The 23,095-nt window shown below is 48.1% G+C and overlaps 2 protein-coding genes across 3 annotated transcripts; both read left to right on the top strand.

Moving 5' to 3' along the window:
- The first annotated feature begins 164 nt into the window (after positions 1–164).
- On the top strand, positions 165–18,090 carry sec24a (SEC24 homolog A, COPII coat complex component). 2 transcript variants are annotated; one of them, XM_083693044.1, is made up of 23 exons: positions 165–461; positions 3,111–3,677; positions 4,961–5,113; positions 6,269–6,346; positions 6,683–6,867; positions 7,231–7,409; positions 7,910–8,012; positions 8,150–8,276; positions 8,502–8,611; positions 9,100–9,212; positions 9,409–9,527; positions 10,221–10,276; positions 10,583–10,789; positions 11,203–11,326; positions 11,672–11,830; positions 12,238–12,411; positions 12,674–12,784; positions 13,957–14,132; positions 15,235–15,372; positions 15,891–15,995; positions 16,235–16,327; positions 16,501–16,604; positions 16,880–18,090. In XM_083693044.1, exons 1-23 carry the CDS (start codon positions 407–409, stop codon positions 16,992–16,994), a joined length of 3,351 nt encoding a protein of 1,116 aa, XP_083549170.1. In that variant the 5' UTR covers positions 165–406; the 3' UTR covers positions 16,995–18,090. The 2 variants fall into 2 exon arrangements, with proteins under 2 accessions (XP_083549170.1, XP_083549169.1); XM_083693043.1 differs by having other exon boundaries at positions 7,910–8,018.
- A 1,345-nt stretch (positions 18,091–19,435) lies between these two features.
- On the top strand, positions 19,436–22,884 carry camlg (calcium modulating ligand). The gene is made up of 4 exons (XM_083665140.1): positions 19,436–19,715; positions 20,257–20,735; positions 20,889–20,954; positions 21,431–22,884. Exons 1-4 carry the CDS (start codon positions 19,553–19,555, stop codon positions 21,620–21,622), a joined length of 900 nt encoding a protein of 299 aa, XP_083521266.1. The 5' UTR covers positions 19,436–19,552; the 3' UTR covers positions 21,623–22,884.
- Positions 22,885–23,095: the final 211 nt, after the last annotated feature.

Below are 23,095 nucleotides of genomic sequence, written 5' to 3'. Positions count from 1 at the left end.
TTGTTCAACTTTCCCCCTGTTTCCAGTACACGGGATATCCACTGGACACACACTTTAACAGGAAATGCCACGTGTACCAACTGCGCATGCTTGAGGAGGTTTGCGTCGGTCCTGCTGGGTGATCCCAGCTTCCTGTCTGAGAAGAGAAGTGTCTCACACGGTGATCTCGCCAGGCCTCCTCTCCTCCCGCAGACGGACGGGAACGGCCCGATCATGCTCCTGTGATCGCTCACAAGTCGGCTTATTCACGTTTACAGACCTTAGAGTCGGTGGCAAAGCCGCTTCTTTAACCAAACAGTTCCACATTTGCTGGCTAAACAGCTGGCCAGCTAGCAGAGTAAGACGCGGCTAGCTCGCTATTCGCCAAGCAAGCATCTCTAAATTTGATCACGGTGTCTATTTCAAGATGTCAAGTACGGGGTTCAACTCCCAGAATGGGGCAGGACAGGCGTACGCGAATGGTGAGTATTGCCCAATGTTGTCTCGGTTAGCTATCTAATTTACACACTTAGCGACGTACCTGTCACACAAAGCCACTGTGTAGGTTAACCTAGTGTTCCTGTCTGGGTGGCTAGGTTTCTGGCTTAGCAAGCTAACAAGCTAGGCTACGTACCTTGGGTCAGTCTAATTGCTGGATTGGAATGGAACGGTTCAGCTGCATAGATCGTTATTGGACACATTGAGCGAACGTTTCACGTCAGTTAAGCAGCATTTGTTATTTTGCGTGGGCTTTTGATCAGCACGCGTCTCATATAGGTGCCCGTTACAAACCTCGTATACCATCTATGTTGAACACGGAGCGTTTTGTGAAACGGTTTCGTTACAGGGATTAATCGACTCCCGTGCCTTGCTAACTTGAATGATTGCTAATGCCTGGGCTAACCTGATGATAGCTAGTTAGCCATTAGCGGACTATCAACAATCCTGCTCATTGTATTTTCACCCAGTTCTTGTAGGGCAAGCAGATTTTTTGGCGAAAGGATTTTCTTTTAATGTGCATAATCCAATGAAATAAATGTGGTAATTTCTACAAATCAATCGTTTTTAACACCACCACCAGAAGCTGGTTAGATCGAGTTTGGCAGCTAAATCTTGAGGGGGGGGGGTGGATTTTAGTAATTATCTAACTTAAGTAATTGGCTCAAACGATCATATAGGCTGGTGTCTCTTGTGTTAGTTTAGTGGCTAATAGGATTAAAAACCTGCCCACTATTAAACTGTCACCCTACTACTGGTGTCATTGAGGGGCGCAGTGATCCAGTCACCCTCTTTACCTCCGGTCGTTTAGGTTCTACTGCTTGTTGTCGCGTGATTTTTCAGTCCTCAAGTTGCTTTTCTATTTCCCGATTACAACCTGGCCAAGTTATCACATACAATTCTGACACTTATATTACTGTGCAACGTGAATTTGCAGAAGCAAATCATGTATGGTGGCGCCTCTCTGCGTCCTAGCTCCGTGTCAGTGTACATGTGGCACATTTGGGACGAGTCCAGTTGTCAGAACCTTTTCCCCCACAGCTTCAGTATCAACAGATTTTAGTGGGGCTTCTCTCTCTGAGCGGCTTGATGTGTTCAAAGATGCTTTCTCATACGAGCTTCTTACAGAGTACAATAACTGGGGTTATATTTGTTTTCTGGTTAGGTTTTTGGCATGGATCAGGTTGATATCTAGCCTCTAACGTAAAGAGATACAGCATATCCAATCTCTGTCTAAAGGGAAAGGTAGCAATCCAACCTCATTAAATCGTTGGCTGTCCAACTTGACCAGTGTTTGTTATTGTAATCAGTGGTATTCTCTTTGGTCCCACAAGGAGGGGTAGTAACCTGAGAGCTGGCGCACCACAGGAGGGTCTTCATGGTCTTGGCGATTGATGACTTATGATGAAGCTCACCAGGGTTCATCTCGCCTTGATCTTTTTCTTATCTCTGAGTGGGAGGCAATTAAGAGCCTCCACCATTGCATTGGTCTTTGAACTCTGATCAAACTGAGTTGCTTCAAGAATCCGTCTTCTGAACTGAGTAGGCAACGCATTCCATCAGTTCACAGACTATACTGCCACCAACGAATGCCACTCAAGTTGTTGAAAAGGTTGTTTGACCCATCTGTTTCTCTCCTTCACAGTGACAATAGAGACTTATGTCTTCCCCTCCTGTGTGTGTGTGTGTGTGTGTGTGTGTGTGTGTGTGTGTGTGTGTGTGTGTGTGTGTGTGTGTGTAGAGAGAGAGAGATTTACATGTGTAAGGCTAAGTGCTGCTCTTGTCTTGAGTCAAGTGTGCTTATTCCTCGGCCTGCTCTGTGTAGCCTAATTGGCTGAGCAGTTTTACTCGGCCCAGGCCAGGCCCATTCTGATTGGAGGGGAGCTCATAATGTGACCGTCGTCGTGGCCGAGTGGGAGCTTAATTCCGGAGATTTCCCTGCTGCCCCGGAAGCACAGGGATTATGCGTGTTCATCTTCGCGAATTGCGAAGAGTCGTTTTCTAATCCCACCACTCCACCTGCTTATCCTAGCCTGAAACGCACCACCGGGCCATATCAGAATGAGTCTGAAGACCGCCCGCCGGAACGTTTTTCTGGTGACTGCATAGGAAAAGCTCTCTCTCTCTCCTTCTCTCTCTCTGTGATCTGCATGTGTTGAGAGAGGCCTTGTGTCTGGCTAGCTGGCTCTCCCAGCCCCTCTCCACGCACACTACTGACAGTAAGTGAAGGACTGTGCTTTAAGACCAGGTGAGGGGATTATATCCTGCACAGTGTGGTAATCTGATGGCTACGTGTCAGTCCACCGCTCATTAGCTTTGTTTATCCTTAATTCCGTCGGTGTTGCTGTTCTGTTGGTGGTACTACTACTGCTACTACTGCTGTTGCTGCTCTCTCACGGTTAACAGAATCAAGGCATGCCCCGTCACAGCTGCAAACAGAAGTAGTAAGGAAAAGTGCGGTTTCACAATGACGTTGTTTCCCTTTGTTGTGGGAGGCTCACGAGTGCATTGCACAGCACACACACGTCACAAGAGTTGTGCAACGTTGATAAACCTGCTTACCGATGTATATATTGTAACTCTGACCTAGATATAATATAACCCTGTATTGTTATTCTCATCCTGTCTTCCAGGTCCATCACAGAATCCAGTAGCGCTGCAGCCTCCAGCACCGGGATACACCATGAGCCATCAGCCTCCGTACAACCTCATGCAGGCCAAGGGCCCTCTGCCCCCGGGCCCTGGACTCTATAACTCTGGGCCCTACCAGGCCGTCCCTCCCGTCAGCTCCTATCAGCCTCTCCCCCCAGGCCAGCCCATGTTGACCAGGCCTCTGATGGGACCCCCCCAGTCCATGACCCCACCTCAGTCAGCCAGCCCCAGCCGCAGCCCTGGTCCCAGGATGCCCCCCCCTGCCCAAGCCACCCCTCCTCCCCCCCCTGTGTCCAGCAACAACTACTACGCCAACCCCCAGCATCCCCCAGCACCGGCCTGGCAGTATGGAGCTGCTCCACCAATGGGAGCAGCGCCCCCTCCGATGACCATGCCGCCCCAAGGCCCTGTGGGTAACCACGTGACCTCGTCGCCCTCTCCGGGACCGCCACAGCCTTCTACGGTGTACAACGCAGCGCCGCTCCCTGTCTTTCAGAACGCCACGCCCCCCCTGCCCCCCACCTCCCTCCACGGATACAGCCAGCCAGGTAAAGCACAGCACCGTGTGGAGCAGCCCCAAGGCTTCCTGTGTCGTGCGCGTGCATTTGATACCATTCCTCATTCCGTTCCATGCATTACAGTGAGCCCGTCCTCCGATTTCTGCCTCCACCAGCCTCCCCTGATCTGTATGCCATATACAGGTCAACTCATACACACTGTCTAGTTAATGTGAACTGCACATAACACATTTCTGTTTACACCAACTATACCGGCTTTATGAGTCCTATTGATTTTCTACTGCTAAGAATTTTTACTATCAACCATACTCAGTCATAACACACAACACCTAGATTGTGTTTTGTTTTGTTTTGTGTTTTGACGGAGTATTGTTGATTTGACCAAACGTGTGATAATCTGCACCAGTAGTACACCAGTAGCACCAGGCTGGAGCAGTGTCCTCAACGCCTGGGACTAGCAGTGAAATGCTGGGTCACTATGAGCTCACAGTGATTCAACAGCCGGCTGATGTTGGAGGTGGACGTTGACCCCAGCTCTCTCTCTCACACACACACACACACACACACACACACACACACACACACATATGTCAGATTGGCTTCACATAACTCCCTCTCTGGCAAAGACTACTCCAATAGTTGTAGAGAGGCCAAATGAGTGTTTCAGTAACTTCACCATATTCACCTCCATCGAAATACAGAGAGGAGAGCAATGCCACTGACGGTGTTTAGCTCCCACCACCACCACCACCACCACCGGCGTGTGTGTGTGGGCTGACATTTGAAGCCATACCACAACAAATGTGATTAAGAGAAACTAAAGAAGATGGCTGCCAGATCAGTCACTCCAGTGTGATTAGTTCACTCGACAGTTTTCAATTTCAAATATTTGTTACCTGATTGATTGAACACTCAGTCCTGAATGGCTGATCATGGGTGCTTCAGATAGGGATTTGGTTTGAACTGTTAATAATAGGTGTGTGTGTGTCCCTCCCTCCCCCCTCCTTCCCCAGCTCTTTGACATTAGCTAGCTGTGTGTTAGGAGCATCAGCTGTCGTCACCCTTATAATGTCGCCGGCCCTCAGCGGTGCCTCGATCCTCCTGTGTGCCACAGGGCAAATAAGGCAAAGTCCCCAGTGAGAATATATATTGGGTTCATTGTCCAAGAGCCATAGACGCGTTCATATTTGCATGTCAGTATGGTCACATTTACGTTGAGTCAGTTGTGTGAGGTGTCGCGAGAGGAGGAGCTGGAGGGGGAAGTGATGATGGTGATTGTTGTGTGATGTCATGTTGCTCTTGTGTTGGAACAGGCCCTCCCCCGATGAACCCCATGGCCCCCCCTCATGCATACCAGCCAGGCAGAGCAGCCTACGGCCCCCCACCTACAGGTCCCCCACCGGCGATGAGACCCACCCCACCCCCCATGGGCAATGCCACCCCTCCCCTCGCCCACATGGCCGATGGTAAGTCAAGGACGTCTTTGCGGTCTGTTGATGTTCTGTTGGTTTGACTTTCCTCGAGCCGCAGCTCTGATGCCTTCCTGTTTGCTGTTGTTCCTGAAGCGCAGGCTTGTACCCCGCATCTTTATTGATGATTGTTTAGTATGTTTTAAAAAGGAAAAAAAGAGAAAGAAATGAGTGAGGCAGTGTGCGAGAGTCCCTTCCTCCACCTGCCAGCCTTGCAGGACTCTCTTTCAATCCCCTAGACAGAAAGGGTGTGGGTGCGGGTGGGTGTTTGTGCGTGTGTGTGTTTTATTGTTTTCTACATGGGGGCCCAAGTTTTCTATTCAGCCACAATATGTTCTCTGTGAACGAGCTCTCTTGTGTCCTGTCTGCTCCCAGAGCTAGGCCCGCTGTGCCCCAGTCTCATTACCCTCTCTCTCCCCCCCCCCATGCCAGCTCAGGGTGGGGGTGTGGCTGTTGCTAACAGCACTCTGGCCCCCACAGAGCACAACAGCCAGGAGAGTGGGGATATAGAGTGTCCAGGTGTGGTTCATGTGAAGTCACTACTGTCAGTGTCGTGGTGGTGCCTGTTGTCCTCTCTGTCTGTCTGTACTAGTTTGATCACGTCCTCGCTCTCGTTACTCGTTCCGTCCAGGGGAGGCTGGTGGAGGCCGGATTCGGAGGACAGGTTAATTGCAATGCATCGAATGAGGATGATTCCTGAATTCCTGAATTCCTCATTCCATTCCATGCGTTGCAGTGAGCCCGTCCTCCGATTTCTGCTCCCACTGATTCCATTGTGTGTCTCGTAGATTCACAACTGTGTCCCATGTCCCTTCCTCATGGTACCAGACCCAGAGGACTAGCAACAGGTCTTTCAGATGAGTCGAAGTTGTTGAATAGTAGAACTACATTTCCCACTTGTTTCGCTACCCGTACCTTACTGTGACCTCCACTCCCTTGCTGTGGTAGATGGGTGTTACCCTCGTATCCATCCCGTCAGTTACCATGGATATTCACTTCCCTCAAATCATTGTTTGCCCTCCATTGTTAGCCGTGAATGTTTGGTGTGTGTATATATAAAGACCGTCACAGATGTAGTGCAATTTACCAGCGTTTTTTGCAGAAATGTTGCATCTAATTCTGACCAAATGTGAAATGCTTTCACCTCAACAGGAGCTAGACACACTCCCACGTCTGGCCTGGGCCACGTCCCCAACAACTTTGATCACTTGGAGACAGGCGCTCAAATGGGTAAGCTCTCTGCACCTTGTGTGTTCTTTGCCCAGGCCCAGTACGTCAAAACTTTTAATCTGGATCGCGATGATCCGGATTAGTTTTTTGCTATCCAGGATCAGATCGAGCTGGCTGATTTCCAACTCAGAATCTGACTGACAGATCTGATCCCGGATAGCAAAGAAGTATCCGGATCATTCTGATCTAGATTAAACGTTTTGAAACACTGGGCTCTGGAGTTAACTGGAGACCAGTTATTATGCTATTCTACTTATTATATCTACTATAATGATATTCATCACTCATTTGATTGCAGCTCTGTTCATAACTGACCTGAGTTTTCGTTCCCTCCAGCTGGCCCCCTCCCACCCCAGCCAGGCCCCCCTGGTAGACACATGGGCCAGTCTTACCCCTCTCTACCCCCGGGGTACCAAACCAACTCGGGTCCCCCCAACGCCTCCCCCATGCACCACCCCCCTATGGGCATGCAGGCCGGCCCCACGCAGCCTTACAGCCAAGCACCTCAGCCCTACCAGCAGGTAGGAGAACACACACACATGTACACACACGTACACACTCGGATACACGTACACCAAGCACCTCAGTCCTACCAGCAATACACAAATGTACATGCGCACAAACACACACACACTCACACACAAAGCCAGATGTGTCGTTACACATTTACACGCTCTGTAACGCACCATTGCAACGAGTAGAATAGACTCAACCTACTGAACACCTGAGTAGAATAGACTCAACCTACTGAACACCTGAGTCGATGCCTGGGGGGTTTCAAGCTAGCCTTTGAAACAATTAGCATCTAGCTAACAGAGGAGAACCAGATATTGTGGAGATTTAAGGTGGAGAAGTGACTAATCACCTTCTGATTACCCCCTCAGCCCCCAGGCCCTGCCCAGCTGAGCTCCTCCCTGGCAGGGTTGAGTCTGCAGTCCCACACCCCCGAGGCCCTGAGGGTGGTCAACCTGCTGCAGGAGAGGAACCTCCTCCCCCCAGGCCCCATCATCCCCCCGACCCCCTGCCTCTCCCAGGACCTGCAGAAGATCAACTGCAACCCAGAGTGAGTGGATCTGGGCCTGAGTAGAGACCCTGGGCTGGGTCTAATACAGGACATTTGTCAAATGCTCGAGCTGCACTTTTTTGGTTTTGTTTCCCTGGTACAATGGAACCAATTGAATCGTCCCCAAAGGCCAAACTCCAAGCTACATCACACACACACACACACACACACGTCCACTCAAAGTCATTCACATTGTCATAATGATGAATGCATCAGGGGAAGGCTGGTGGAGGTAGAAATCGGAGGACGGGCTCATTGTAATGATACCATTCCTCATTCCACTCCATGCATTACAACGAGCCCGTCCTCCGACTTCTACCTCCCCCAGCCTCCCCCTGGACTGTGTCTGTCCTCTGGCCTTTGTTGTTCTTCCAGCTGATGCTCTCAGGACCGTCTCTAGGCTTCATTTAGCCAGTGTTCTCAGCAGCAGTCCCCTGATATTGACCTGCTTTGTGTGTTTTCTCCTCCTCCTCCTCCTCCTCTCTCCTCCTCCATCACAGGGTCTTCCGCAGCACTCTGACCAGCATCCCCCAGACCCAGTCTCTGTTGAACAAAGCCAAGCTGCCCCTCGGCTTGCTACTGCACCCCTTCAAAGATCTCTCGGTAAAAGTAACACACTTTTTTTTTGGAAGAAGGCTTGCACACAGAACAGATGCCTCTTCATTTGATGTCATTTGCAGTGTATGAACAGTTTGGAATTTGGCATTCATGCTGTGTGTGTGTGTGTGTGTCGTGCGCAGCAACTGCCAGTGGTGACCTCCAGCACCATTGTCAGGTGTCGTTCCTGCAGGACGTACATTAACCCCTTCGTCACCTTCCTGGACCAGAGGCGGTGGAAGTGTAACCTGTGCTACCGGGTCAACGATGGTGAGGAAGAGGAGGATGATGATGATGATGACCTAATTATTGCAGTGATTGAAGTCTAGCCCAGTGCTTCTCTGACGGGGCTAATAACTGTGTGTGTCTCTGTGCCCGTGTGTGTGTGTCTCTGTGTCTCTGTGTCGTGTGTGTGTGTCTCTGTGTGTGTGTGTGTCTCTGTGCCTGTGCCTGTGTGTGTGTGTGTGCCTGTGTGTGTGTGTTTTATTGGAGCAGTGCCGGAGGAGTTCATGTACAACCCAGTCAGCAGATCATACGGAGAGCCTCACAAACGACCGGAGGTCCAGAACGCCACCATCGAGTTCATCGCTCCCTCAGAGTACATGGTGAGATTCACCATCACTCATCAGAGTCCTTCTGTCTGACGTCTGGATGGTTAGCCTCAGAGTCCTTCTGGATGGTTAGCCTCATGGCTACCGTTTGTCTTCCCTCTCCTAACCATCTAATACAATGCAGATGAAACACGCTATATGCTACAGGCTTTATGCTAACCCATAAAATGATTCCATCAAGATTTACTGAAGTTGTAATGGTGTGTGTGTGTGTGTGTGTGTGCGCGTGCCTACCTCTACTGTCAGCCTGTAGAGTCTCTTCAGGGCATGTTTTGTGTGTGTGTGTGTGTGTGTATTGACAGCCTGTCAAGAGTCTCTACATGGCTGACCTGAACTGTGGTGGCTTGGATGGTTTCTTCTCAGTGTTCTTTTTTTCTGTTACTGCAACTGTGCTGAATGTGTAAGCAGGCCGGTACGGCTTGGCTCGGCTTGGTCATGTGATTAGGGTCCGTGTTTGACCCTGTGGAATCTGTCATCCTCAGCTGAGACCCCCGCAGCCTGCTGTTTATCTCTTCGTACTGGACGTATCCCACAATGCTGTGGAGACGGGATATTTAGATGTTGTCTGTCAGTCGCTGCTGGAGAACATCAACGCGTATGTACATCTTTTTACCTTAAACATCAATACTTATGTGTGTCAATTTAACGTGACCGGTTGCCTCATAGTATAACGGAAGAGACGCTCTTACCCAATGTGATGGGTTACACAACAGAAAATGGGTTGTTTTCCTGTGACTGTCAACTTATTGTGTGTGTGTGTGTGTGTGTGTGCGTGTGTGTGACTGTTCCAGGCTACCTGGAGACTCGAGGACGAAGATCGGCTTCATCACGTTTGACAGCACCATCCACTTCTACAACCTCCAGGAGGGCCTGTCCCAACCACAGATGCTCATTGTGTCTGACATTGAAGGTGAGACAGAGAGTTAGGGGGGTACCAGGGCTTCAGCTGGCCTGGTGGTAAGAGTGGGAGCTGGGGGGAAGCGGGGGGGGGGGGGGGGGGGAGGGGTACCAGGGCTTCAGCTGGCCTGGTGGTTGGAGAGGGAGCTGGGGGGAGTACCAGGGCTTCAGTGGCCTGGTGGTTGGAGAGGGAGCTGGGGGAGGGGGGGGGGGGAGGGGGTGGGTGGGTGGGTGGGTGGGTATGAGGGTATGAGGGCTTCAGTGGCCTGGTGGTTGGAGTGGGAGCTGGGGGAGGGGGATTGGGGGGGGGGGGGTACGAGGGCTTCAGTGGCCTGGTGGTTGGAGAGGGAGGGGGGGGGGGGTACCAGGGCTTCAGTGGCCTGGTGGTTGGAGAGGGAGCTGGGGGAGGGGGAGGGGGGTGGGGGGGTACCAGGGCTTCAGTGGTCGGAGAGGGGGGGGGGGGTACCAGGGCTTCAGTGGCCTGGTGGTTGGAGAGGGGACTCCAGATGACCTCATTCTTTTAGAATAATTGGCCAAATTCCAATATGGTCACTAGCATACAATTATGAATCCATGGCCTTATTCATTCCCTCGTTCTAAGTGGTGTACTAGTCTGGATATTGGAACACACAACCAGTCCATTGAAATGCTGAATTCTTTCTTTCGTGACATTTAAACTCAACTGTCTGTTTTTTCTTTCTTCCAGATATATTTTTACCAACACCAGACAGCCTTTTAGTGAACCTCAATGAATGCAAGGAGGTAAGGAACTTCTCTGTTTTTAGCTCAATCTGTCTTGTGGATTCTGTTGAAGCAGACAATGACCACTCTCAGGGCTGTCAGGATGTATCTGACAGAGTTCAATCTCCATATGCTAAAACAATTACATATTTTCATTTTCTCCCATTCAAATGAAAATATTTTTAGTCATCTGTCAAAGCGACTCCCATCATTGTGACAATACATCAAAAGAATGTTTTCGCATTGTGTCACATTTTCCTAACGCCTCTCTTTCTCTGCTTTTCATAACAAACTTATTGAAGGTCTTTTTGACGTTATTTTCCACAGTTGGTACAGGATCTGTTGAAGAGCTTGCCCCAGATGTTCAGTAAGACCATGGAGACCCAGTCAGCCCTGGGGCCCTCCCTGCAGGCAGCCTTCAAGCTGCTGTCTCCCACGGGGGGCCGCGTGTCCGTCTTCCAGACCCAGCTACCCAGCCTGGGCGTAGGGGCCCTCAAGTCCAGAGAAGACCCCAACCAGAGGGCTTCAGCTAAGGTAGGGATGGAGGGAAGGGAGGGAGTGATGGATCGATGGATGGAGGGAGTCAGTGATGGAGGGAAGGAGTGATGGATGGAGGGAGTGATGGATGGAGGGAAGGAGTGATGGATCGATCGATAGATGGAGGGAGGGAGGGAGGGAGGGAGGGTCTCCTGCGGCAGGGTTCAATTCAATTTGAAAGATCTTAAAATTGAGCACAAACAACAAAGACATACGCTACAAACAATACCAATGCCGAGTGAGTTAAAAGCCATACTTAACATGGAAGGATGTGGGTCTTGCTGTCGTTTCAGCCATGAGGGACCAACTCTATCAAATGACTTAATGCCTCACATAGCAGTTCCCCTGAGCTGAGCTGTGCTGTGGTATTCGTTCTAACGCCGTGGTCTTGTTCTGTGTTGCTTCTCCAGGACATCCAGCACCTGTCTCCTGCCACAGACTTCTATAAGAAGCTGGCTCTGGACTGCTCAGGGCAGCAGGTGGCCGTGGACCTGTTCTTGCTGAGTTCTCAGTACTGTGACCTGGCCTCTCTGGGTGAGTGCCGATGCCCTCAGGGCCATACCAGTGTTTAGCAGGGGTGAATGTATTTATGAAAATAATAACCCCTACTTATTGAAAATACTAACACTGAGTAATATGGATGTCGTAAGTGTATGGACATCATGCAGAGTTGTGGGTAATGTAGTAGAGTAAAGCAGCGTCACTAATGTTATTCCATAATCACGCTGTGCGTGTGTGATTAATCATGAGGTCACCTCACTTTACCTCAAATCTGGTGAAGAAACTAAATTGATGTGTAATGTAATATTCCCTCTTCTTCTCGTCTCTCCTTCCTCCCCATCTTCTCCCCATCTTCTCCCCCCCCACCCCCTCTTCCAGGCTGCATATCCAGGTATTCAGCGGGCAGTGTGTACTACTACCCCTCCTACCACCAGCAGCACAACCCTGCCCAGGTGGAGCGTTTCCAGAAGGATCTGAAGAGATACATCACCCGCAAGATCGGCTTCGAGGCCGTCATGAGGATACGTTGCACCAAAGGTCAGATGTCACAGGCATAGGTCATGGGTCAGCCAGATGGCAGAGTGGTTCTGTAAGGGGGAGTGGCGCAGCTTTCCGTCGGCCATGTTGGAGGAGCATGTTGCCTGGCAACCGGTTGTTGATCCAATGAAAACATAAATATTGGGCAAGTCAGGAAGTTCAACCAGGAAGCAGTATGGAACGATTTGAAGCTCATTGGCGCCACTCTGACCAGCAGAACGCCGTTGTGGAATCTCCCAATGCTTCTAGACGAGTCAGTGCTGAGAGAGGCTGTGTGTGAACCCAGGTGGTACATGAGGCGTAGGTGGGCAGTGCCTGGGAAACAGCAGTTAGTTTGCTGCGGTAGGAGAACGGCCGGTAGGGTGAACTGTGTCTAACCGTTGCGGTCTGACCCCTCGTCCTCCCAGGTATGTCCATCCACACGTTCCATGGGAACTTCTTCGTCCGCTCCACGGACCTGCTGTCTCTGCCCAACGTCAACCCGGACGCAGGCTTCGCCGTGCAGATGTCAATCGAGGAGAACCTGGTCGACATGCAGTCTGTCTCCTTCCAGGCAGCCCTGCTCTACACGTCCAGCAAAGGTAGAGTACTACTGTGTGTGTGTGTGAGTAAACGTGTGTAAACATAACACAAGGTGCACTGTTTGTGCACATTTGTAAACATGACACAAGATACACTGTGTGTGGGTGGGTGGGTGTGTGTTTGTAAACATGACACAAGGTACAATGTGTTTGTGTGCGTGTGTGTGTGTTTGCGTGTGTGCGCGCCTGCATATTCTACTGCTTGGGTTGTACCTTGAGGCCTCCAGATGTGATGTGTAACTGTCGCCCTGCCGTTCCCCAGGAGAGAGGAGGATCCGCGTCCACACCATGTGCTTGCCTGTTGTCAACTCGCTGTCAGACATCTTCGCTGGGGCTGATGTCCAGGCCATCACTGGGCTGCTGGCTAGCATGGGTACGTTCCATATAGCATGGTCTTAGCAGACCTAGCGCTACAATTAGCATGTGTGTCAGTTGAAGGTGATGTACTTACAGGTAGATGGTTGTCAGGTGAAGGTGATGTACTTACAGGTAGATGGTTGTCGGTGAAGGTGATGTACAGTAACAGTCAAAAGTTTGGACACACCTTCTCATTCAATGGTTTTTCTTTATTTTGTATTATTTTCTACATTGTAGATTAATATTGAAGACATCAAAACTATGAAGGAACACATATGGAATTATGTAGTGAACAAAAAAGTGTTAAACAAACCAGAATATGGTTTATATTTTAGATTCTTCAAAGTAGCCACTTTTGCTTTGATGACAGCTTTGCACACTCTTGGCAAGGTGTGTCCCAACCTTTGACCGGTACTGTACAAATGCATTTTCAGACTGTTTACTAAGCAGTGTTTTCTCAGAAACATTGTTGAAGACACGGTGGAGTAAAAATGTTGAGTTGTTGTTTTGCCTCTGCCCCGTCAGCACTACTTGCTCCAGCAAATTGGGGCCCCAAGTCAAATACAAATGTTGAATATGTGAAAGGTTCGCACTTTTGGGACAATTGGTTCCTATTTGGCATATATACACAGTTTAAGACCCAGGTGTTATACTTGGTGTTATAGAGGCCTGTAGGATTATTGCCGTCATACGGTAGGAGAGAATCTTTATATCGTCAGATCTTTCTTTCATTGTGCGTTTCTCATATTCAGAACAGGCTTGTCAACTACACACACACACACATCACACACACACACAGCCAACGCTGCCTAATTTGCGTTGACAGATGGTCGTGAGTGATGATGGCAGCTCTGGTTGCCTGGTAACCGTGACCTTGCAGAAAGACAGAGTGACTAATTGTGTGATATTGATACTTATGACGGCGTTTATTAGGTTTACACAGGCCTGCTCGTATGAGGAGCTATTTATACTAAACTAACCAGAAAGGAATTAAACTAATTACTTCATAATAAATGTTCTTTATAACAAAGGCCACTGTAGAACTTCATTACAGGAAAACGAGAGACTCTGCCTTGAGTCTTGAGAGGGAAAATTACAGTCGATGAGAATATGGAATGCATTGTAAGTGTGTGTGTGTGTGTGTGTGTGTGTGTGTGTGTGTGTGTCCTCTCCCCTCTCTCCCTCCAGCCGTGGATCGCTCTGTGACGGCCAGTCTAAGTGACGCCCGCGATGCGATGACCAACGCGGCCATCGACTCCCTGACGTCGTACCGCACGTCTGTCCTGACCATCCAGCAGCCCGGCCTCCTGGCCCCCGCCTGCCTCCGCCTCTTCCCTCTCTACATCCTGGCTCTGCTCAAACAGGTACACACTACACCCAGACTAGCCCATAGTCCCAGACTAACCCCTAGTCCCAGACTAACCCCTAGTCCCTACCCCCTACACTACACTCAGACTAACCCCTAGTCCCTACCCCTACACCCAGACTAGTCCCTACACACTACACCCAGACTAGCCCCTAGTCCCTACCCCCTACACTACACCCAGACTAACCCCTAGTCCTAGTCTCTACACACTACACCCAGACTAGCCCCTAGTCCCTACCCCCTACACTACACCCAGACTAACCCCTAGTCCTAGTCTCTACACACTACACCCAGACTAGCCCCTAGTCCCTACCCCCTACACTACACCCAGACTAACCCCTAGTCCTAGTCTCTACACACTACACCCAGACTAGCCCCTAGTCCCAGACTAGCTCCTAGTCCCTACCCTCTACACTACAGACTAGTCCTAGTCCCAACCTGACCTCTAGACCCAGACTAACCCCTAGTCCCAGACTAACTCCTAGTCCCTACCCCCTACACTACACCCAGACTAACCCCTAGTCCCTACCCCCTACAGTACATGCTAGTCCTAGTCCCAAACTAACCCCTAAACCCTACCCCTTACAGTACACACTAGCCCTTGTCCCAACATGAACACTAGACCCTACCCCTTACAGTACATACTAGTCCCAAACTGCCCCCTAGACCCTACCCCTTACACTACATACTAGTCCTAGTCCAAAACTAACCCCTAGAACCTACCTCCTTAGCACTCTCTGCCTTTACATCCTAGCCCTGCTCAAACAGGTACTCACCCATGTTCCAAACTGAGCCCTGGTCCCTCGCCCATGTCCCAAACTGAGCCCTGGTCCCTACCCCCTTTGCACTTGTAGAGATCTTAGAGGATTTGATGGGCATTAGCAATATGCTAATAACTCAATCATGCCCCCTGATAGGCTTTGTAGAAATAATCACTTTATTTCTTGTAACCTATCCAACCCTTTCAGATCTACAGGAATGGCTGGGGTCTAGTGGTTTGGGATTCAGCAGCTCTCTTCCTGGCCCCTGCCCTCATTGGCCCAAGTCTCTCCTCAGAGCGTTTGTGATTGGTTGTTTTTTATGCCCTCTGACCTCCACAGATAGCCTTCAGGACGGGGATGAGCACCAGGCTGGACGACCGCGTGTTTGCCATGTGTCAGCTCAAGCACCAGCCGCTGGCCTACGTCATGCTGATGATCCACCCTGCTCTGTACCGCATGGATGACCTCTCCGACGAGGTGAGAGGGCCATCTCACACACACACACACACACACCAGAGCTGGAGATGAAGATGATATGAATATTAAGAATGGGGCTTTACTTGTACAGCACATCTCCTTTGTACACACCAGAGCTGTAGATGATGATGATGATGATATGAATATTAAGAATGGGGCTTTACTTGTACAGCACATCTCCTTTGTACACACCAGAGCTGTAGATGAAGATGATGATGATATGAATATTAAGAATGGGGCTTTACTTGTATAGCACATCTCCTTTGTACACACCAGAGCTGTAGATGATCAGAATGCTACATAACAACATGAATAAGACTTGAGTGTGTTTCTATGGCAGGTCCCTTACATGCAGTATGTAGCCCTGTGTACAGGAAGGCCCCTCTATTAAGCAGTGAAACATCATTATGTGCATGTCTGCTTCCATCTGTTGTTTAGGAGTATTTCCTCTGTGGTGTTAACCTGTGTTTTTTTCCTCTCTTTCTTCCTCCGCCCATCCTCCATCCCTTCATCCACAGGGGGCTCTGAACATCAGTGAACGCACCATCCCCCAGCCCAGGGTACTGCAGCTCTCCGTGGAGAAGCTGAGCAGAGAGGGAGCCTTCCTCATGGACGCTGGCTCTGTGAGTCGGACGATAATGACTGATGATGGCTGATTCCGTTTAGTCAAATATTGTCCCGACATTGCATATTTTGACTTTCAGAAAACACATGAAATGTCAAGTGATTCTGATAACTTAAACGTATTATTTACCATACAAAAGGTATAGATGTACTCTATTGTGGATATTCATGTGCTGGCCAGTGAGAGAAACTGGGTGCCAGGTGAATCCACTGACTCGGGCTGCTTCTCTCCTGACAGGTGATTTATCTGTGGGTCGGAAGGAACTGCAACCCCAACTTCCTCACGCAGGTGCTGGGGGTCCCGAGCTATGCTGCTCTGCCTCAGAACATGGTAAGAGTCCGGGCATGAACACCCCCACCTTCCATAAACTGTCTCTCTGAGCCCTCTACACACACACACACACACACACACACAGAAACTTGTACTCACACTCTCAGAGAAACACACACACACAAGCCCTGTATAACTGACCAGGACTGTGTTTGCTGTTGTGTTTGGAACAGACCATGCTTCCAGAGTTGGAGACTGCAGACTCCCAGAGAACCAGAGCTTTCATTGGCTGGCTGAGAGAACAGAGACCCTTCTACCCCACCCTGCATGTCATCAGGTAGGCACGGCAACGCTCCACTCGGCCAGAGAATGTAGGCCGTAGGGTTTCAGAGGCAATGTTTACCCTGGTCAAACATGCCCACAATACACCGACTAGCATTGAGATCTATTTGAACTCGTTGACTGAATCACCCGATGGTTTGTGACCTGCTTACGGAGGGAAATCGGCCAACCTTCAGTATGAAATGGCTCAGAGTTGAATTTTGTAAGAAACAAAGCATGTATGTTAACAGAAACACATTTGATGATGATATGCTATCTTTCCTCCCCCAGGGATGAGAGCCCGTTGAAAGCCAGCTTTATGCAGAACATGATCGAGGACCGGACAGAGTCTGCCTTGTCTTACTATGAGTTCTTACTCCATGTCCAACAACAAGTCTCCAATTAGCCCGGCTGTCTGAGGAGTCAGGAGACCACACACTGATGGGAGGGGGGAGCATCGTGCGTGTGTGTGTGTGTGCGTGCGTGTGTGTGCGTGCGCGTGTGTGTGTGTGTGTGTGGACAGTGGGAGGGCTGCACCAGTTCAGTACTGTCCACCTCCCCCTCTCACACCAACCATCTTCAGCTGTGTGTGTGGCTCACGACTTCCCTGTGTGTCTCTCATGCCTTCCCTGAGGATTCCTGAAGACCCGCCCCCACCCCCCACCCCCCCAATCGGCGCAAAAACGTTCATTCAAAACAAATCAAACTTTATTATGTTGTCGACAAGGACTACAGGAGACAGACGAGGACTGATTTTTGCTGCTGATTTGGCACTTTTCTGCTGGAACAGTTTGTTGAAACCAGGAAAAACCCATATGATCTATGTAATGTCTATGATCGAGTGAATCAGTGTTTATACACATGGAGAACAGTGCTTTCTAAGAGAGGGTATCTTTCAGTACAGTTTCAGAACAGTACAGGCAGTGGATGTGTGAAGTCTTTTTTTTTTTTTTTGTTCAAAGAAGCACAGTTGTCTTTTTGCTAATAAAGTAATATATGTATCATGGTAAAGGCCCTGTGGAGGAGAATCGTCTGCCCACAAAGGACTGTTATTATTGGTTGTCACCTTGAGCATAAGAATACATTATAACTCAACTATAGTAATAATACTCTCTAGTCTTAGTGGGGAAGGACAGAGATGTGTGTGCTTTTTATCTGGGTTATTATCATTGTGTGTCGAACAAATCTCTCTAGGCTTATTGTAAAGGCAGAAATATATTGAAGATGGAGGTGAACTGAGCTCTTTATGATTTGCTGCCTTTGAATGTCTTGACTAAGCAATGGAAAACAATGTTTCATCTTTTTGTCTTGGGTCTGGTCTGTCCATCAAAGACTCTCACTCACCCTCTTTCTCTTTCTTTCTCTCTCTCTCTATGCTCCCCCCCCCCCCCCCTCTCTCTCTCTCTCGACATTCAAAACACCTCTGAAGCTGTCAATGTTTTGTTTGTTTTTGTTTAATTTATGAGAATCCCAATCTGATTAAATTCTGTAATTGCCTTGTATGGGAACTCACTTTTTATTGTTAAGCCTCTGTCTGTCAATACAGACACTATATATGAAATATTTTAATATAATAGGATATGGGAAATTCTTTAACAGACATAACAAAGCCATTGTTGATCTTTTAATCATGCTTATTGATACTTGTATATTGAAAAGACTACATTATAATGGTAAAAGAATTGATGATTTTAGTACATATTAAGGTGATATGACGCTAAGAAAATAAAATGTTTGGGACTTTTTAAAAACCTAGTTGTGGTTTGTGTCATGGAGGGTACAGTTAGCAGGGCTGGTATCTCATAAGCTATGCTTTTCCACCTGAAAAAGCTTGTATCTCCACGACATGCTTTTGATCCTATTCAATAACATATCAAACTGTCACAACCAGGCAACTGACTGAGAACGGGATTTGAATACACAAAACATTTAACAGAATTCCTACAGTCAGAATTATGTTATTTTCTTATTTCTATAGAATCTAAGAAACAATGAAGGAAGATCCTCTTGAATGTAAAGATGTCACCAGTTATTATGTAATGGAAGTTAGCTAACATCCCATAATAACTTAATAACTCAGCCTTACATGATCCTGGGGTGGAATGGAGTATACAGTACATGTCATTGTCAGCTAGCTTCTTGTGCTAAGCTACTTTGTACTCTTGACAAACCTGGCGGATGTTGCTGAATGCTGTCTGTTCTTATCTCTGAACCTAGACTGGACAGAACCTGTCTTAATGACCTAAGACATTATTTGTACTTGTGTGTCACTTTGTGTTAATGTGTGTACATTTCTAAAATGAATAAATGATAGTTCTATAAACGTGTGGGCTTTTGTTGAGTGCTCGTCGTCCATCTGATGAAGTGTTGATGTCACCACTGAACTGAACCTGCTGGATCAAGCGTGTCTATCAGAGACGAGCAGTCCAGGTGTTGGTCTGCGGTTGCTTAGATACAGCACAAGAACACTTTCCATGAACAACAACCACATGACAACCAATAAGATGAGACCAATTACAATTAGATGGTTCCTGGAGGTTCCTGCAAATTAAAGGAAAATGTAGGAGGAGGTGGATGAGCCATCAGGTTTAACAGCATGAGGCATGTCTGCATTAATGTGAACTGTGAACCCAAATCATTATTCAAGTGTGTGCGTGTGGCAGGCACAGATCCTGGATGAGTTTACCCTCTCCAAATCCTTATCTTGATCCATAGACTTACTATTATGAGGGACAGGTGCAAAAATAGAAATGAAACTGATCCACGATCAGCTTCTACGGCCTCCTGTCCCTGGGCGTTCTGGAGATGAGATCATCAACATGCGCACTTCAGACAATGCTCGGCCGATTCTGTTGTGTACGCTGTTGCTAGCTAATGCAATAATCTGAGGATTTGTGTGCACAATCACACAGATCACAATATTCTGTCGTAGTTACCTTTAATAATCTTCGTATCTGTAAAATTATGGAGTCAATGGAGGAAACTAGTCAGCAGAGCCCCGAAGAGAAAGTCTGTCTTTCTGCTGCGCAAAGAAGAGCAGAAATTAGGAGGCGAAAATTGCTCATGAATTCCGAAGACAGGATGAACAGAATCGTGGGTTTCAGCAAACCTGTCACTGAAAATAACGGTAAAGCATTGATCGTTGTTGGTATGCAGGTTCACTGGAATAGTGGTCGACCAAATTAGCTAGCATACATTGCTTGCTATAGCTAGCTGGCTCATTGACTTTTCATTGGAATCAGACATTAGCTAGCTTTATTATACTGTACCAGTCAGCTCTGTCAGGTACACAAGTTAAAAAATAAGTAATTGTTCCTTCTTCTAGCATTGTGACTGCCTATGGCCCCTGGTCCTACCAGAGATTACTTTATTTTATGATGACTGATGGATAGATGATTCACTTAAACAAATGTATTTGTTGTAAGTCGCTTTGGATAAAGGCGCCTGCTCAATGCCATACATGTAAATGCGAAACACAAACAATAAAGGCTATCTATTCTAAAGGTCATTAGCTACTTAATTTGAAACTAGTTGTTGTAGCCTAATATGTGTATCGCTATCTCCGTAATGTTCCTAATGTCCATGCGCCAATATCTCATGGGGTAGGGCGACAGTGACGTTCTTGTCCACTAATTCCTATTCCACGCCTGTGTTCTGTGTTCCACCAGGAGACTCCAGACGTGTCACAGAGCCCAGGTTCCATCTTGACTTGGACAGAACTGACGCATGGGCCTCATCAGCCTCCCCTAGACTCTCCCCATTCATCCCAGATATTTCAGGCAGCAGCCACCTCCACATCGACTCCCCAGGGAGCAGGGGGTCCCCCCTGCCAGACAGCAGTGAGGTGCTGGGTGGGGAAATGGGCGTGGGGCTGGAGGACGAGGTGGTGGGGGTAGCAGGAGTCAGACAGAGGCCACGAGGCGGAGAACAGGCAGCAGACGAGCCCAACCGCTCTCCGCGCAGGGGGCTTCAGAACTACCTGTCCCGCTTTGATGACGCCATGAAGCTCCGGGGCCAGCTGGCCAATGAGAAGCAGGCCCAGGATGCTAATTCAGAACCAGAGGAGATTGACGCCTTCAGGCTCTTCAGGATGGTGGGCAGTGTCCTCCTCGCCATCTTCGTCAGAGTCTTTGTCTGCAAGTACCTGGTGGGTCTATGCAGGAAAGAGCTGTCTGTTTCTATGGGAACATGCTAACTGTCAATAATTACCACTTGTTCTGTCTGAAATGCTTCCAGTCTAAAGTTGAACACATGTTTTAACAGTTTATTAAAGATGCTGTCGTTTTCCTCTGTCTTACAGTCCATATTCGCGCCATTTCTCACCCTGGAATTGGCCTACATGGGATTGTACAAATATTTTCCAAAGGTAAGATGCCTTCAATAAATCCCCATTGCTTGTACCATTAAACAACACACCTACAGTGAATGTGAAATACAGTATACTGTAATGGCCATGGTTTTTTGCACTCAAAACTATTTAGTTAGATTCAGTTTTAATTGGTCCCTGTTAAATCTAATGAATAAATATTGAGTTAAAGAGATGCTACAGGATGTTTGTACATTTTCAGCCACTAGTTCACTCACGAGCCAAAAACGGGTCCCCGAAATAGACAAACATTTGACCTGATTGGACAGAGAGGGGCACACCCACCAACATGAACATAAGCTTATTTTACAACGTTTGTTTTGCTTTAAACTGAGTACTCTGTGGCCTAATGAAATAAGAAATCACTTCACATTCTATCATGAACCATACAGTCAACACTTTGATGACAGTAATTAGAAACAAAAGTCCTGTAGCATCTGTTTAAACCCCCCCTCCCTGGCGCCCCCCCCCCCCAGGTTGAGAAGAAGACAAAGAGCACAGTGCTGACCGCCGCCCTGCTGCTGTCTGGGATCCCTGCTGAGGTCATCAACCGCTCCATGGACACCTACAGGAAGATGGGCGACGTCTTCGCTGACCTCTGCCTCTACTTCTTCACCTTCATCATAAGTCATGAAATCCTGCTGTTGATTGGCTCAGAGACGCCGTGACACCCATAGCATGCTGCCGCGATGCCATGGTGATGTCACCTCACTCCTCTCTCTGGGTGATTGAGACGGGCAGTTCCCTGACCCCTTGACCCCCCAGCCCCCCCCCCCCCCCCCCCCCCCCGATCGCTTCGGTCTGTTTAGGAGGTTGGAACGTGGAACACAACGTTCAGATAGAAATGTGTCCTGCAGGTATTAGTGTCTGTCCTGTAGCGTAGGTAGTCATTTCTGCTCCATGCATCGCATTTCTGACTGCGATGTTGTGATGTGTTCACCTCACTGGATACACCACTGATCCCTTTTGCCCCAGTCTTGTCTCCCAGTCCCCACCCATATCCCCAGTCTTGTCTCCCAGTCCCCGCCCATATCCCATCCCTCAGACGAGCCATCCCTCAGACAGCCAATGGAAGGAAGGAAGGAAGGGGGGGGGGAGGTGGCATATCTACAGGTGGATATGTAAGGCTGGAGGACAGAACAGAAGAACTAACAGGGTCCTATAACATGCATATTTGACCTGTACATAGGAGCTGCTTTAAGTTACTATATCTGTTATGCAACTGTACCTGTGGCTCTTTTACAGTGTTTACTCAAAGGGTCCAGTTAGTTTGTGGTTTGTTGTTTTCAGGTGAATGTGCATCTCGTATGAAAGACAGGGGATGCACATCTTTCAGGTTTCTGGTGAATGTTGGTAATGGTTTTTGCACCATTTGATGCTTATAGGCATTTTTATTAACTGTCTGTACATGCATACGCTGTTATCAAAAGAGGGGATTTACCATCTGGGCGAGGAAAAGGATTGTTTAGGTCTATGGAAAGTGTGTGTTGTCACTGCTGTTCAATGTGGGGCAGTGGGATCTTGTAAGCTTGTATATCTGTGCTGGATAACTCTGATTGTGGAAATGTCATGTATTGCTTTGCTAGCTGTCCCAGCCTCACTCATATTCTCTCTGTGTGGCTTTGCATGTTACATCATATGTTAATTCTACATTGCATTGCATCCAAATTAATTTATTAAATTTATCTGACAGCTTTTCTGTGTAATTTCATGTGTGATTTTTGTTTGTTGGTTTCACTTGATAATGTTTACATCATTATTTTGTTAGATTATTAAAGTGTAAATGTTGTATTTATGATTAATTATTTTATGTGAACTATTGAATGAATACCAACACAAAGATGAAGACTACCGTGTAATGGTATTTAATGCTAAATACCAATGCTAACAACATTTACTGGAATGAATAAGGTGTGTAAAACCAATAAAACCGTGGAACATTTGTCAGTTGCTTCTGTTTTTTTGTTGTTAATATAATTCACTCATTTTATTTTTCTGGTATATAGAATATTACAAATCATATTGATCATACGTGTATGTAGCGGATCAGTTCGTCCTGACCTGCACTGCGTCCTCCCACCACTAGGGACAGAGCTGTTTAGAACGGCCACAACTGTGTCGCGTTTTTATTACGTAGTGTG

This window comes from Argentina silus (assembly GCF_951799395.1).
Source record: "Argentina silus genome assembly, chromosome: 2".
Taxonomy (NCBI): Eukaryota; Metazoa; Chordata; class Actinopteri; order Argentiniformes; family Argentinidae; genus Argentina; species Argentina silus.
The sequence above is the reverse complement of the archived record's forward strand: the minus strand, read 5'-3'. Positions and strand labels throughout refer to the sequence as shown.